Here is a 15458-nt window from a genome sequence, read left to right as displayed (position 1 = left end):
TCATCATCGTTTTGTTACCTGCCTGCCTGGCATAATTTGACATAATTTTGAAAGCTCTTTCATATGGTCCAATCATCATTTGTTACGATTTTTCAAGCCTTCAAGCCTTGGGACCCTTCTGCCAGGCAGGCATATAATATGAAGTCTCTTGCAACATACCTTTAAATAATCAATGCAATGTTAACTGCCCACTGCTCACCCATAGTGAAGCCAATGAGATCGACCTGGGTCAGAACACGAGGATAGGCACCAGGCGGTACCTGCCTCCAGAGATCCTGGACGACACGATGATGCGGAACTCCTTTGACGCGTACAAGATGGCCGACATGTACTCCTTCGGTATGGTCCTGTGGGAGATTGCCAGGAGATGTGTCACGAGAGGTGAGGAGAAGAGACGAATGGGGGGGGGGGGGGGAATTCTTGGAACTCCTACTCATGGGATGTCTCTCTTGCTGCAAGGAAAGTGATGTGTAGAGCCCCTTCTTCCCCCACCTATTAACCCATTCCTTGTAGATGCTTGGTATACTAGCTTCCCAAGATGTAGATGAGAGTGTCTGCATTCGTAGCGTAAATTCATGTTCATTTATGATATGCTGACCAGAGAAATGACTTTGATCAAAAGATTAGAGTTTCTTCTATCAATACCTAATGGTGAACGTGCAGTGCATACAGTTTTTCGAAGCTATTGCATCATATTTCAGAGATGTCTTATAGCTTTTATGTCTTGATAAAGTCTACTGAGATTGAATTCCTTTTTGCCTCTTACAAAATATTCCTGAATTTCCTGTAAGTTTCAAGCTGATATCAAGCTAGTGGCAATTATGAAGGGCAGATGAACAGTGTGCTGTAAGAAATGTGTGGCCTCTTGTAGACCCAATACTTGTGCACAAGTAGCCAGGGGATAATGCAGTTGCTACTGGGAAGGTATTGCTTATAGTATTTGCTCCTACAAGATTGTGTCCAATTTCCACTTCTCTGTGATGTGAAAAGTCGGCTAACTTAAATTTCACTGGTCAAGGTCAGATGCGTGCATGTGCCAAATGTCTCACCACTGCATGCTTGCCTCCCTCCCCAGGTATCGTCGAAGACTGCCAGCTGCCATTCTACGATGCGGTTCCCACGGATCCCAGCATTGAGGACATGAGGAGGGTGATAGTACTGGAGAGGCGGAGACCAGACATACCAAACAGATGGAGTGGGGATGATGTAAGAACTTTTCTTCTCCTCCTCCTCTTTTTTTGTTTCTTCTTCTGTGTCTCATCCAAGTTCTCTTTCCTGCCTTTTGCAAAATTTGACTTTGATTGCTGCTATCAGGACCATGTGGCAGGAATCAACCCTGACTAAAGTAATTTTCCATAGTCAGATGCACTTTTGTGCAACTTTTTGATAGCTGCACCGTTGCTTGGAGAGGCAGTGTGTTTAACCCTTAGGCATGTATGTAGAGGTTTACGGGCAGAGTTGACCTCTTCCTATTTAGGGAGGGAGTAAATTTTGCACACTTTTGCATGCATGTGGAAGAGTGAGTTCAATATCTTTGGACATTAGAAAGCAGAGTTGGGATGATGAAGGGATTTGAATGCTAAGTGGAGAAGCACTCTCACGCAGCAGGGCAGACATGGGGAACTTCATTGGTGTTTTGGAGGAGTAGCCATAGGCAAGGCAAGGGCTGAAGGGTCGACACGTCGTGGCATCGAACTGTCACAAAATGAAAATCTTGAACAAAGTGTCTATCTTTCGAAATGTTGCCACTTGCACTGAAAAGGAAAGCCTATGTAAGTGGAAGTTAAATCCCACTACAGATTTCTTAAATAATTATTGCACACTGCTGTGTGTTTTCCTCTTGCTACTGCAGATACTGCGCACGGTGTCAAAGGTCATGTCGGAGTGCTGGAACCAGAACCCCGCCGCCCGGGTGACATCGCTACGAGTCAAGAAGACGTTAGCCAAACTGCAGGAGAACGAGTACAAGGTGTAGCTGTGGGCCGCGGCGAAGCGAGAAAGCCAGAATTCCACGGACTGTGCGCTTTCCGCCGCTCGACAGGTTCGCAGCCGCTGGACTGCCTTTGTGCACATGTTGTTTGCACCCCTGCACCATAGTCATTGGGCCTATAACAAACGTAAAGATGTTCAAAAAAATTAAAACACAAAGACTCGTGTCCCGCAAGGTTGTGAAGAGCATTGCAGTCATGGCTTGGACACCAAGTGTCTCCGTATAGGAAGAATGCTATGGAAGGTGGATGTAAACTTCACTCGTCCTTGTTGCCAGAAAACTGGACATATGACGTGACCACGTCTCAGAGGCGAGACGTTTCGGCACAGCCCTTCTCAGCCGACTCGTACTGAGGTAGCTGGCGGCAACTTGCTTTGTGGAGGAAAAAACACAAATTGAAAAGATGAAACAAAACTATGGTACTTATGCCTCACCAAAGGTATCGGCCTGGATATGATGAGAGCGCTCACGAGGACCGACGTGGCAGAAATGATTTTAAAGTGCTGTGATGGGCAACGAGGGTTGTTACCATGTCCACATGGGTTGTGTATTTCAGGGTGCAAGTACTTAAATCGTAGGAAGGAGGGGGAAAAAAAGCAACAGATCACGGTGTAACTGTATCCTCTGACTCTGTACTATGCGAAAGTCCTCACTTCATTTCGATGTGTGAGATGGACTCAGTACTTCAGCTTCGTGGACCCGCCCAGGGAGAAGAGAGACGAGTACTGCGGGCTGGGCCCTCCAGGTAGAGAACACGAGTACTAGACTTATGCAGTACCAGTAGATTTTTTTTGTAGCTGCCACAGAACCCAGTCCCGGTCGTCCATCAGAAGTCGGGGACAGCCGGGGGTAGACGACCAAGAGTAGCTTCAAACTGTATTTATGATTCTGAGCACGAGAATTACGGCTAGTCACCGAGTCTAAGAGTACTTAATTCAGATGACCTAAAATGCTCTGTGATGGACGAGTAGCTTGTATAAGATGGGGCAAATTCAGATGTGAGATGGGAATGATTTGATATTAAAAAGTGCCAATTTTTTATCATATGTATAAACATATCTATATATATATATGAGCTGCATGTACATATATATTGTAACAAAGATGTAATATCACAACTCCAGGAGAAACACTCTTATTTTCAGTTGATATGTAAAACAGCTCTAATGTCATCCTCAGTCTTGTAGAAACAGAATCTAGATCAACTCCCTGTCAGCCATAGATCTGTTCTTGAAGAGTTCTATTTAGTTTTGATAATCGTAAGTGCTTTCATTCATACCAAACGGGGCTTCTAACTGACACGTCCTATAATCATCAAAAGTACAGGAACACTGTTACTACACTTTCCCATAGGTCAGTGTACCTTTACCAGTGAAACGTTCTTGTTGATTTTAATTCGCTATTTATACTTGTAAGATCCCACTGGCATATATTGGTAATTTAGAATCTCAATTTTTCCCACTATGGTTATGGTTCTGATATTAGATTTCAAGAGAAGTCGGAACTTCCATTCATTTTCATTCAGATTTACCAACAACGTAAAAAGTAAAATGTACTCTAGACCACATCCATAAAGAAATACCATCACAAATATAGTGATTTAGAAGTTTTATGTGTTTATTTTCCGTGTTTTAATCTTATTATGCCAGAAATCAGGTAATGGATAGCTTGATCTTCGAGCAGTTTGTCTACACTCAATTCGCACACATATCATACTTTTTCCATCTATTTTTGCTCTGAGAAAATATTGAATAAACATTTGTCCTAATATTCCAGAAAATCGTTTATAAAGACAAGATTTTAAAGAAGTCACCCAAATTATAAACAGAATACATACTGAGAGAGTGTAGACAATTTTAATTTCATTTTACTTCATTCAACACTCCTTTCACCTTGTTAGAAGCGTGAAAAGTGTGAAGCGTTCCCACGTGGAATTGATGAAAATTGAAGTCCTGAAGAGGAGATTCCAATCTGAGTGAATACCATGCCCCATCACAACATGCAGCTCTCTGAAAATATGTTTTTTTTTTTCTATCAAATTGAAAAGATTTGCCAAATTTCATCAAGAATGAATCTGAATTGTGATGAACAGCGAATTTGGAATTGTACAGTTTTTACCTGGAAGAAATTTGTAAACATGTCACTGTGTGATAGCTAAAGATAGTGTTCTATCAAAAACGTGATTCTAATGTCACCTTTTATTTAAACCGTGTACAGGAGATGTGTAGTAAAATTGATTAGTCTATTATGATTTTGGAATTTCGGTTTGAAGTTCTGTACTCTCTGTAGATATACTGTATATGTACTGTACTATAACCTTGCTTTGTTATCATTTAGAATAGCAGATTGAACCGTGTCTCACCAATGATAAAGAAAAGCAGTATTTTTTTATATTACCAAATCACTGTAAACAGACACGCCATGTTATATAACCACACATGTAAACCGTGCAAATGGTTCCAAACAGTTGCTATTATGTGATTTATTCTTTGTCAGGGGTCATACGTATTTCTGTATTCTTGTTTGTTTACAGCCGAAAAAACACAAACAAACAAAGGGAAAATAAAAGCCCCTAAATACTTTATGTTGATAGCTCGTGCTGGTACAAACTTAGCTGTGATGAAAAAGGCAGCCAATAGTATTTATCAGTACTGTGTTTTCGGTCCAAAGTAGGCATCCAGCGCATGTTGATCCTGCTGGAGGCGAGGGATGAAAGTTAAAGAAGGAAATATATTGATGTAGATTTTGGTTCATCCAGGTAGTATGATAAAAGCACGTAATTACAATGTAAATCTGTTCAACCACCTGGGCTTACTTGTGAAAATCACGGAGAGAATGTGTGGCTCGTGAGCATTCATCTGTGATGGGTAAACGGGCCATGTTACCGCCTTTATTGTTTGTACGTCGAGGAATATTCCAGATCACTGACTTGTGATGTTGGTGAAAGGTTGTGCTGGAGTGCCCCCCTCCCCTCAAGGAAAGGATTTTCCCTGTTCACATACACAGCTTCACGCACTCCTCTTTCAAACCATCTGGTTTCCTTTTCAATGATGTCAACTTCGTAGTCACAACTCTTTGATTTTCAAGTCCAGTTGAGCAAACTTAATAACATGCTTTTGAGAGAAAAAAATAGGTTTTATGTGGTTCAAATTCACTCCAGTACTTCCGTGAAGGTGACCTCACTGCTTGTAGTTGAAACAAATTAAGTATCCCACATGAACGTCACTCTAAGTGATATGCCAGTGTTCTGTTGGGTTCCTGGAGTGTTCAAAGCATTGAAGATGCATGTTGAGAGAGTGGGCAAAGTAAGGCTTGCTTTTTAGGTCTTTTCCATAAGCAAGAGAGAATGAAATTTATCAATAATTTTTAGCAAGATAGAATGAAATTTATCATAAATTTTAGCAAGAGAGAATGAAATTTATCATTAATTTTCAGCAAGAGAGAATGAAATTTGTTATTGTTTTTTATCAAGGCAGTTCACCATTTTGTGGTGAAAAATATTGACATTTTGTCTGGTTCTGATAACATGAATAGAGCTACCCTGCCCAAAAAGTTTTTTTCTTCACTTTTTTTTTTTCACCGTAGTAGTATTTGCACAGGTCCACCAATGTTTGAGGTACTAGATCTTGTGTGATTGTACAGAAACGTTTCGTTTTACATGACAAGACCGAAGAAAATCTTGTGATACTTGGTTGAAATGATCACCTGCGTGAATGGAATTAAAGCCCAAGTGGCAGGAACAGATTAAGGCCGTGACCATTCTATTTTTTTCCCCCATTCTTAGAATAGATAAAAGTCCAATTGATACATGCCCTTGTAATATTGGAAAGTGGTATGACTGCATAAGCAGGTCCTTGTATGATAAAAAAACATTTTCTGCTTTTGTTACTCAAAGCAGTAACTTTATTGACTTTAAGAAAGATGATGTCACCCAAGACTTGTTAAAGGATCATGGCATACAGTATATTACACTGCCCTGCACCTGTGCACTGCTTATGGTAAAGATGTTAAGTTTTAGCATTTACAATCAGCTCAGTTGTGTTTTAGTGTACTCTCATTTATTATTTTTTCTTGTTAATTTGTGGGTGATTTGTACAAAGAACCACTATGTTGATATTTATATTTTTCTCTACTTAGTATTATGATGGAAGTTATGTGAGTGAGACAGTGAGAGGGAGAAAGAGAGAGAGAAAAAAAAAATTGAGAGCTGGCACACGGTTGTACATTACTTCTGCCTGTAAATATTTATATGTACTACGATTGTACAACTACATGATTATACGAACCAGGCGTTTACCCATGAAAAGTCAACTTCTCGTAGACCTCAGCTGTTCTATTCCCCGTGTCAGTAGTTTACCTTTTTCTGTTGAATTATCTAGTGAGATTATCATTATACCTTATTTTATACAGACCATTTTATCATCCTGTGACAATAAGTGTACTATTTGTTGCAGGTATAGGTACTACTGATATGTGCATATCATTTCATGCCCCTGACGTCGTACTAAATGATTATTTACCTCCAGAAATTCTGAAATTGATATCCTATTTTTGAGGAATCTTTTCAAGTTGTTTACTTTTTCTTTTTTTATGTACTCATATTCCTAGATGGTCCTTTTGTTTGGTATTATGTTTCTAGTCCATGACATGAAACCAATTGTTTCACATGGATATTCGCCTAGAAATGATTCACACAAGGTGTCAGAACTTCACCTAATGATGATATCCCTCAGAGAAAAACAGCACTCTTATTTAATCATGCACCAAATAGATTCTTATTATTCATTTGTATGTAAATGTAGGTGTATCATAACAAACAGGAACAACCTTTACGTTTCCAGAATGCAATCGCCCACGGCGTGAGGATGCAGCGATGTTCCTGTGTAGGGTATAGGATCAAAAAATCTCTTTAAAAGCTTATGACCAAGTTTGCAGAGAAAGACAGGAATTGCTGCAGAATTACTGTTACGTTTTTATGTAAAGACACTGCCTAATGGGGGAAAATAATTCGACAATGTCGGGACTTTTAACGTCTAGTAATTGTAAGGGCATTATGTATCGATAGGTGTTTCAGTAACGTGCCAGTGTTATTTGTGTAAGCTCGCGTGAGCAATCCAGTACTGCCGAAGAGTAACAGAATATCCATTATGATCCATTACTTTGGTTTTTAGAGTTATTAGTTATTTTCAGGCATGCTCCTGAAGGCGTTTTTCCACATCAATTTTCAGATTTCATATTGTCTTGACTCCGTTGCAATTTGCATCAATAATGACATTGTAATTACAAAAATTTGTAATTCGAATCCAATGGAGCACCATCATTCATTAGCTCACTCGCTAACACAGTGGTATATGCACATTGCATTACTGGGTTTAATGCATATGAAATGTACTTAAGATAGAAGCAAGGATCAATTAATAAATGTATTTCATCTTTCCCATGTGCTAGGACTTGTTATGTCTACTACCAAAAATCACAGCCTTCACTTGTATTGATAGCTTGCTCTTACATAGCAAGAACCAACACACCTATGACTTCACTAGTCTCCCATTACTCCATGCTTTCATCAGCACAGTGTTAAAATCAGAGGAGACAATGTACACATTGCACAAGTACTCGTGTCCGTGCACAAAATTATACCTTGATGGTAATAACTTCGCTTGGTACTAACTAGGTAGATGTGTGTCTTTGCTAACAGGAACTGGGTCTTTTTGCAGAAAGAGTCGCTTTTAAAATGAAAAAGAAAATTGAACTTGACCCAATTTTTTCTCTTCAGCCATTCACCGTGTGTAATGTAGAATACCAGCACAATTTATTTACCAGTAATAACAGCAACGTATGCATGGCTGGGATCCTGTAACAATCGTCTGATAGAAGGCTTGTACTCTTTTTCTTTATCCCTCACTGATTTCATTTGGCTTCCCATCATGCACTCAATTGTTTGCCTCTGGTTTTGTAGTATCCATCATTGTACAATACGACTTTCATGTACCATCTTTTTAAGTTGTGTATTGTGATTTATATGCAATTATTTTCATTTGCAAGTTTGGAATACTGACTCTAAAAAATTGATAGCGTTACAGAATACACTTTGTGTTTCATGCGTTAAACAGGGAATAGTTATTTCATTACATTTCTTAGAAGAACATATAACAGCACTGAATATCCAATTTTTGGGGTGTACCTGCCCAGGTAATCTCTCACGTTACATTGGAGACAAATGTAGTCCTTGATTTAGGTTTGTTGGAACCGATGATTATTTATTAACAAGTGTGAATGTATACCCCTCCATCTCCATCAAAATTTTAAAAAGGAGAAAAAAAGATTCAGATATTCTCTGTACGTTCTATGTTAGCCATTCTACAATTTTTGTGTTTAAGTTCAACTGTAGTACAGTGTGTAATGCTATTGATGGGGGGACGTTTTTGTGCTCAGGTGATGTTCGTAACTTGTAGAGCGACTGGACAGGGCATGATGTGATTACCGTGGTAACGTGACCGCGCCCAACCACTTCACCAAGCATTCCCCGTCTCTGCAATGTTATGCTTGGCCGACCCATTGTTACTGCAGTCTTACATGTCTATCCCATGTTTGCTAGTCCAAATGAAGAGCAACCACAAAATTTGTTTTTTGACATTCTGTCCCCTACATTTCCACGCATCATGTATTCATTCAAGAGTAGCAGGCAGAGAGCCAATTTCTGACTCGCTGCTTCCAGCCGTCTTCAGTTTTTTCGAGTGGAAGAGGGAGCAGGGAGGGGCAACCTGAAGGAGTCGTCCTAAAGTTTAGGAGGACCTTTGGGTCTGGTGTAAGATTACTAAGATATTCAAAGTACAGCTTTGAGAGGGAAATGTGTACATATTTAGAAAGAAAAAAACTTTAGTATCCTGTAGGCTTGTACTGGTAGGCCGTGGAGGGAGTAAGCTGATTCCCCCCTAACAGTTACTACTTTGTTAATAATGACTACATTTTCAATAAAACGTCTGAAAATCAGAGTGAGCACTGTGCCATCTTTCTCTTCACTGAAGCGTCGAAGTGCAAAGAGAGATTTCAAAAATACAGCCACTTAAAAATGATAAAGTTTGTTGATGTTTGAGTAATGTTACAGTGTATGACATGTGTGTGTGACCCTTTTATGTGTTGTTCGTATGAAAGATCAATATCACATTTACCACATCGTAGAACAGAACCCCACAAAATTAAAATTGAAGGTCAACAAAACTTCTCACACACAATGAAATTTGACATAAGTTGAGACACAGATATGTTTTTGCTTTTATTCTGTTAAGCCCATAACAGACAATCTTAATCACATACAAGTCCACATAAAATAGCATAAAATAAGTATTCTCTTTGATTCACACATAGCTTAATCTTGGTTTTTTATCTTTAAAACATTCGCTTTCTGACATTTTATTCAACCTCAATAAATGTGTATGCAGATTGAGAGTCAAGGTGTTATTATTTCTCAATTTGCAAAGGCACAAATTACTCTAGCTCCCAGAACATACTGCATTTCAATGTACATTGTAAATCCAACATTTTCATATACCGGTAATCTGCTTTTCAATACTCTCAACCTGGTATATTTCGCATTATACAATTTTTGCGAGTTTCACGAGTCAACCAATAATTGGAAAATCAACAGACTGCAAAAATCTTGCCTCCCGTAATACACCTGCCCTGTATACTGTCTCCAACACTGGATATTGTCAACGTTTCTCCTGAAAAAGGGATGAAATATATTTCTCCATTCACAACCGTTCTCTATCACAAATTCAATCACTTGCAAAAATTGTCTTACAAGTCCATATTTGTGAAATATGCTTGGGAAACACACGACACATTCTTCATTCATGTGTATTTTCCTTTAAATCTTGACAATTTGTGTTCATATGTGAGGCAGTATATGGGAGGAGAGCTAAGCTGCAAGTGTTGTTCTCTATGGTGGCTGCAAATGATGCACCGCTATGGTGTCTTCAAATGATACAAAGCATGGGTGTTTTAGTGTTTGTTTTGTTGTGGGGGTGGTTGCCTTCAGTTTCATCAGTCTTTGCTAGATTCTGTGGAATTGCCTCTGGCAGTATGTTCAAGAGGTTTTTGAGTGCAACAATTATCTTGACATAAAACAGAAGAAAAGAAAGAACAAACCAAGCTATTGATACTATATTATGACTATTGATAAGGCAGTGTAGTATTTTTTGGGGAAAGGAGAGATACAATTTGAAGGAATTTATCTGATTTTAGAGCCAAACTCAAAATCAAGTACTAATAAAGAGTTTCAACAGAAGAAAGACAGCAGAAAGTCGCCACTAATCCGGGACAGTCTGAAGACAACATGCTATGACATACTCGTTTAGAAACCTACACATGTCATCGACTGATCATTAACTGGCACAAATAAGAGCGGCAGCAAATGTATATCCAGATCAAGTTGACTGTCAGACCATAATCCCACCTAGTTTGTTGAAGTGCTTTCCTATCTATTCTTTGAACAAGCCAAAAAACACTGCGGGCCTGGCAAATTTCAAATCAGGTTACATCCATGATAGTGACAATACATGTGGGTGAAGAGACTTTAACTGGGGATTGAAATTAATAATATAGAAACAACCATGTGTTCCATATGCGCTGTCACACTTCAACACAAAGCACATGCACATACACAAATATTATTTTCTGTGTTAGGCTACTATTTCTTGAGTCAGTTTTCAGAGAAATTCATCGTCTTCATGCCTCATCCCAGTTACTTTACTTCTACTAATGACAGATGACATTATTGTACACCCTAAACAACTGTGGTAGCCCTCCTTTCTTTGGTATTTGCAATGTCACCCAGGAAACAGATCCTGGTTTTTACGGAATACCTCTCGTGCATTTGGTGAGCATTTCGTCTCAAAATTGGCGAGAGCACAAAAGAAAATGAATTATAAAATTTTTCGTCTGGTTCCCCTCTTGCTTTCCTCTTGTGGTTCAGGCACCTGCACGCAGCCACAGGATGCCTCTTGTACGTGGAATGTTAGCAACATGCTTGCAAGCTCTTTATTTGTTTATCTGTCGTGGTAAGGCACACGTCGCCTTATCCTTGTTCAAGGCCACACAATCGTCCATCAAAAGTGCCGCAGACTCACAGGGCTACCGCCTTTAACTGTAACCATTATAATTCTATACAAATGGCAAGACGACGCACAATTGAATAATTTCCTTGTCCACTTTACAATCCCTCTAAATGATCTATGTACTACTCCTTTGCAAAAATATATTATACTAATCTCGAATGACCATCAAATATGATCTTTGCCACTGAAATAAATCAGCAGTCAATAATGCACCATGATCATACACAGCATTGTGATTTTTACAGACATACAAAAGCATGTATAAGTAGAAATCCATTGCAATCCAAATGGGGCAGCACTAGAAACAGAGACAGAAAGAAAATTGAAAGCCTACATTTTCCTTTCCCCTTCACTTTGTACATTGGAGCTCTTCATTTTTCTTTTTCAAATTTCACAAGATCACTACAAATTTCGACTATATGCCACAACTGCAAGTTACAGATCACATTCTAACATGACTTTTGGTTGTCTGCTAAACTAGCAATTGCTCTACAGTTTGTCACACAGGGGCATACACTTGCCTTCAAACATTTACAAAGTTTTAAAAAGATATTTCTCCTTTGTTTTTATCTCTGCACATCAAACAGATATTTATATTCTATACAGTTCAGTCTCCATGTAGCATTCAACCCCATATTCTATTTCATTGTATACCATGTACTTAGCCTATGCATACTTACATGTACATACATACATACATACATACATACAACATACATACATACATACATTTTGAAACATGGAGGTTGACCAACTTTAAGCCTGAATACTACTTAGTTCATATTTGCATGCTGCCAAGCATACACAAAATAACAAATGCCTTTTTTTTTTCTTTTCAATTATCATATGACTGGACTCTTATCTTACATGATATACATGTATTCTATTGTAAATAATCTATACCTATATCAATACGATATCTGTTATTAACATTATTTCATTTAAGACAATGTTGAATTGAACAAAATATATACAAACATGTTCTAAAAGACATTTGCTGCCTTCCTGATGGAAAAAATGAGTTGTGAGGGTAGAAAAAAAATCCTTTTCTACCTCAGCTCTATGCATACCTAAAGTACTGATAGCAAAATTATTTGAATACAGTCCTTCTTGTACACACACACATCTTTTAGGTCTGTCTAAATATCTAGTCACAAGCAAGCACAAAGAAAAGGGAAAATGACTTACTAGTAAAAATTCTTACAAATTCATAATCATATCAGTCTAAAAGTATATTGCAATGATCTTTATGCTTTTATGTATGTACATTCTTCACATAAAATGATATAAAAAAACAACACAAGACTGCATAGATCTCATGCGAAATATACCTCTGTAGACAATATGTACACTTGTACAAAGTGATAGTTGTGAAGATCAGCATCGAAGAGTCTTGAAATAGACTATCACCCGACATTCACATTTCCCTTGCCCTGTTCTGTGTCTTTCACACATACAGTTGTATAACAACAGTCAAATCCATTACAGTCAAAATGACTCCAAACCTTATATTGCACAACACAAGTTTGCATGTGCAATATTCCTTGGTTATTCCTTCTCCTTCTCTCAGGAACAGGCACAAAATACACATGAAGTTACCATAATAAGAAAGAAAATCTCAGTTTATACTATGAAGGCAGCAATATACAAATGAAATGAAGATGAGTTAAAGCTAACTGCTCTTGTGAGCAAAAAATAAAAAATGAAGCTTACCCATCAATAATAACTGAATGGGGAAAGCCCTAGTTTTTTGGTATCAATATTGGATTTAGAGTCGTGATAATCTGATACATTTTTTTTTTTCGGGGGTGGGGGTGGGGGAATAAAAAGTGACATCCAAGGATGTTTTCAGAAATCATAATTTCACTCACACTGTAAAGCATCATCAACTTCATTACTTTTTTTCTAGCAATGCACACATACAATATACACTGTCAATGGTCAGGACTAAGCATGTGACATAGCACTGCCAATCGGATGCCAATTTAACTACACCAGAGGATCGGTTTATCAAGTAAAACATTGAAAACTTTTATTCAAAAATCATCACAGATATCCTTCTCCTTTTTTTATAGGAAATTGTACGGGCACTTAACACAAACTTCTGGTGTGTCTCCACAAAATATCACCACAAAAAGTACTTGCATTAACTTTGGACACGATGGGGGGGGGGGGGGGGGATGACATCTCCTCTGTATGAAGACTGTAAACCCTCCTCTGCGTCAACAGTCACACCTGTCAGGTGAGTGGGGCTCAGCCCAAATCGATGAGGTTGTCTCCCAGGTTTTTGACGGGCAGGGCGTGTCCCCTCTCTGGCCGCCTCACACCTCCCTGCTGGGGTAGAGCACTGTTAGACTTGATGCACGTCGTGGTATCCTGGTGTGTGGGGGGAAACCAAATTCAAACGTGGACAAGAAACATTAATCACCATGGCTTTTCTTTTTCACTTTCTTTCTTTGTTTTTGTTTCTTGGTTTTGTTTGTTTTTTTCTCTAGTATGTGTTGTTGCCTTGTTGCCTGATATTTGAATATTGTTCAAATTTCATGACATACTACCATGACTCAAGACTAGAGTCACACCAATCTCTTTTTCTTTTCTTTCTTTTTTTTTTGGGGGGGGGGGTGGTGGGGTATGAGATATGAAACAATTCCCAGATGGAGAACAAGCTTTGGTATGACGACTGTTCCCCAATATTCTATTCTCACAGAAATCATTGTGAATTGCCTAAATTTTAGGGCAGCCAACTACCAAAAGCACCAGTTATCAAATGCACACAGTTTGTGTCTTACAATGTGACAGAACACAAACTGCAAAATGGCAAAATGTAATTAGTAGATGCATTTTCACCATCAATGGATCTTATCATGAACACAAAAAAGTAACGAATAAAAGATATTTGATATACATGTAATTAGAAAGAAAAACAATGTTAACCAGCACAGGTCAAATCATATCTCCAGCTTTACATTAAAACTGTTCTCAACTTTTTTAAGAGTGCTATTTACAAAACCAAATGCAGTAAAATCCCTAACATGATACCACATCAGCTCAAATTGGATCATGTTTACTATACTTAAGTTGAAAGCACTTTTTTCCGCATTCTGAACACATAGATTTAAAACATTTTCAGCAAACACACATACAGTCATGGAATGGTTCTCACGGATCGATATGTGCTGTGACCCATATTTCACCCCAGGGCACTGCACTGCATATGAAGGTTTCTTATCTCATCAGGCAGTCACTCTGTAAATCTGTTTCACTCTTTTGAAATAAAGTAAATGTACAAATGGCACTGCAAACCATGGAACAAGAGACTGACACACCCCCCCCCCCCCCCCTTAAAAAAAATGCAGTGGTATGCCAGTAATGTACAGCTATTATTGATGTCAGTGAAGATAATCCATACAAGGTTTCAAAACAGATTTGTCAGATAAACACAAGGTAAACACGGCTTAGGATGTTTTGAAACGTTCTAAAGTTTCTGAATGGTGCATAGCGGCAACTCTCACCACAAACTACTAGTGAATTGTGTGCCATTTGTTTGAAATCATTTTGATGGACATCCTCATCATTATTCAATGATACCCCAGGGAAAGTTCAAGAATTGAACCACTATGTGCCAAAGCACTGTCTAAGAGGATGTCCAAAATTTTCAAAGTTCAGTCTGTTTCCGGGGAACAAACAACAACAAACAAACAAATCTGTGGTCTATGAGCTAAAACACTGAGTGACCATAAATGAAATAAAGGACTTGATATCAATCGATAACCTCTGTCTGTTTGGGGAAGAAATTTAAATGGAAAGTCACAAAGCAAGTCTCTTGAAATCAATTAATTCAGATCCATGTCCACAACTTTCCAGAAGAATCCATCACTTTTGCAGATGGCATTTACTACCCCAATTAAGTTTCTGCAATGCATCACATGGTGATTTAAGGAGAGGCTTCTGAACTTAACAACCCCACGAAGTTTCATCTAATTTTAGATAATGGATTAAATGGGTGTCCAATTTTTGAGATTCCCAGTTCAACTTAAAAACTGTGCAAACACGTACTGATCTCAAAGTCAAATAAGTGAAATTGACAATATGTGAAATTTTTTTTTTCATTTTTATTTTTCTCTTTTATGCTACTACCTACATATTTATATCATGAAAATTACGTCTCTCATGCTGTGCATACATGCATAAGTGATATTCAATGGCAAGACTGAAAGGTTTAAATCAACCTTTCTGGAAAATTGATGCATCGCAAGTTGTGACACATGGTTGCTTTTCAGCAAAGAGGCCTGTGACAGCGTAGCAAAAACAAGACACCCTGCCACATCAGCAGAACAAAGCTTTAATAG

General features: G+C 38.4%; 1 protein-coding gene across 1 annotated transcript in view; it reads left to right on the top strand.

Moving 5' to 3' along the window:
• The window catches only part of LOC139720718 (bone morphogenetic protein receptor type-1B-like), a 90617-nt gene extending 86183 nt beyond the window's left edge, over positions 1–4434 (top strand). The window contains exons 8-10 of the mRNA XM_071632073.1: positions 206–381; positions 1076–1206; positions 1853–4434. Of these exons, the coding sequence (XP_071488174.1) occupies positions 206–381; positions 1076–1206; positions 1853–1975 (430 nt within the window). The 3' untranslated portion in view covers positions 1976–4434. The remainder of the gene's footprint in view (positions 1–205; positions 382–1075; positions 1207–1852) is intronic.
• The last annotated feature ends 11024 nt before the right edge of the window (positions 4435–15458 follow it).

This window comes from Diadema antillarum, unplaced genomic scaffold, assembly GCF_040938485.1.
Source record: "Diadema antillarum isolate AM-2024a unplaced genomic scaffold, OU_Dant_1.0 scf00000132, whole genome shotgun sequence".
In the NCBI taxonomy this organism is placed as follows: Eukaryota; Metazoa; Echinodermata; class Echinoidea; order Diadematoida; family Diadematidae; genus Diadema; species Diadema antillarum.
Note: the sequence above shows the minus strand (reverse complement) of the source record. Positions and strands in the feature narration are given on the sequence as shown.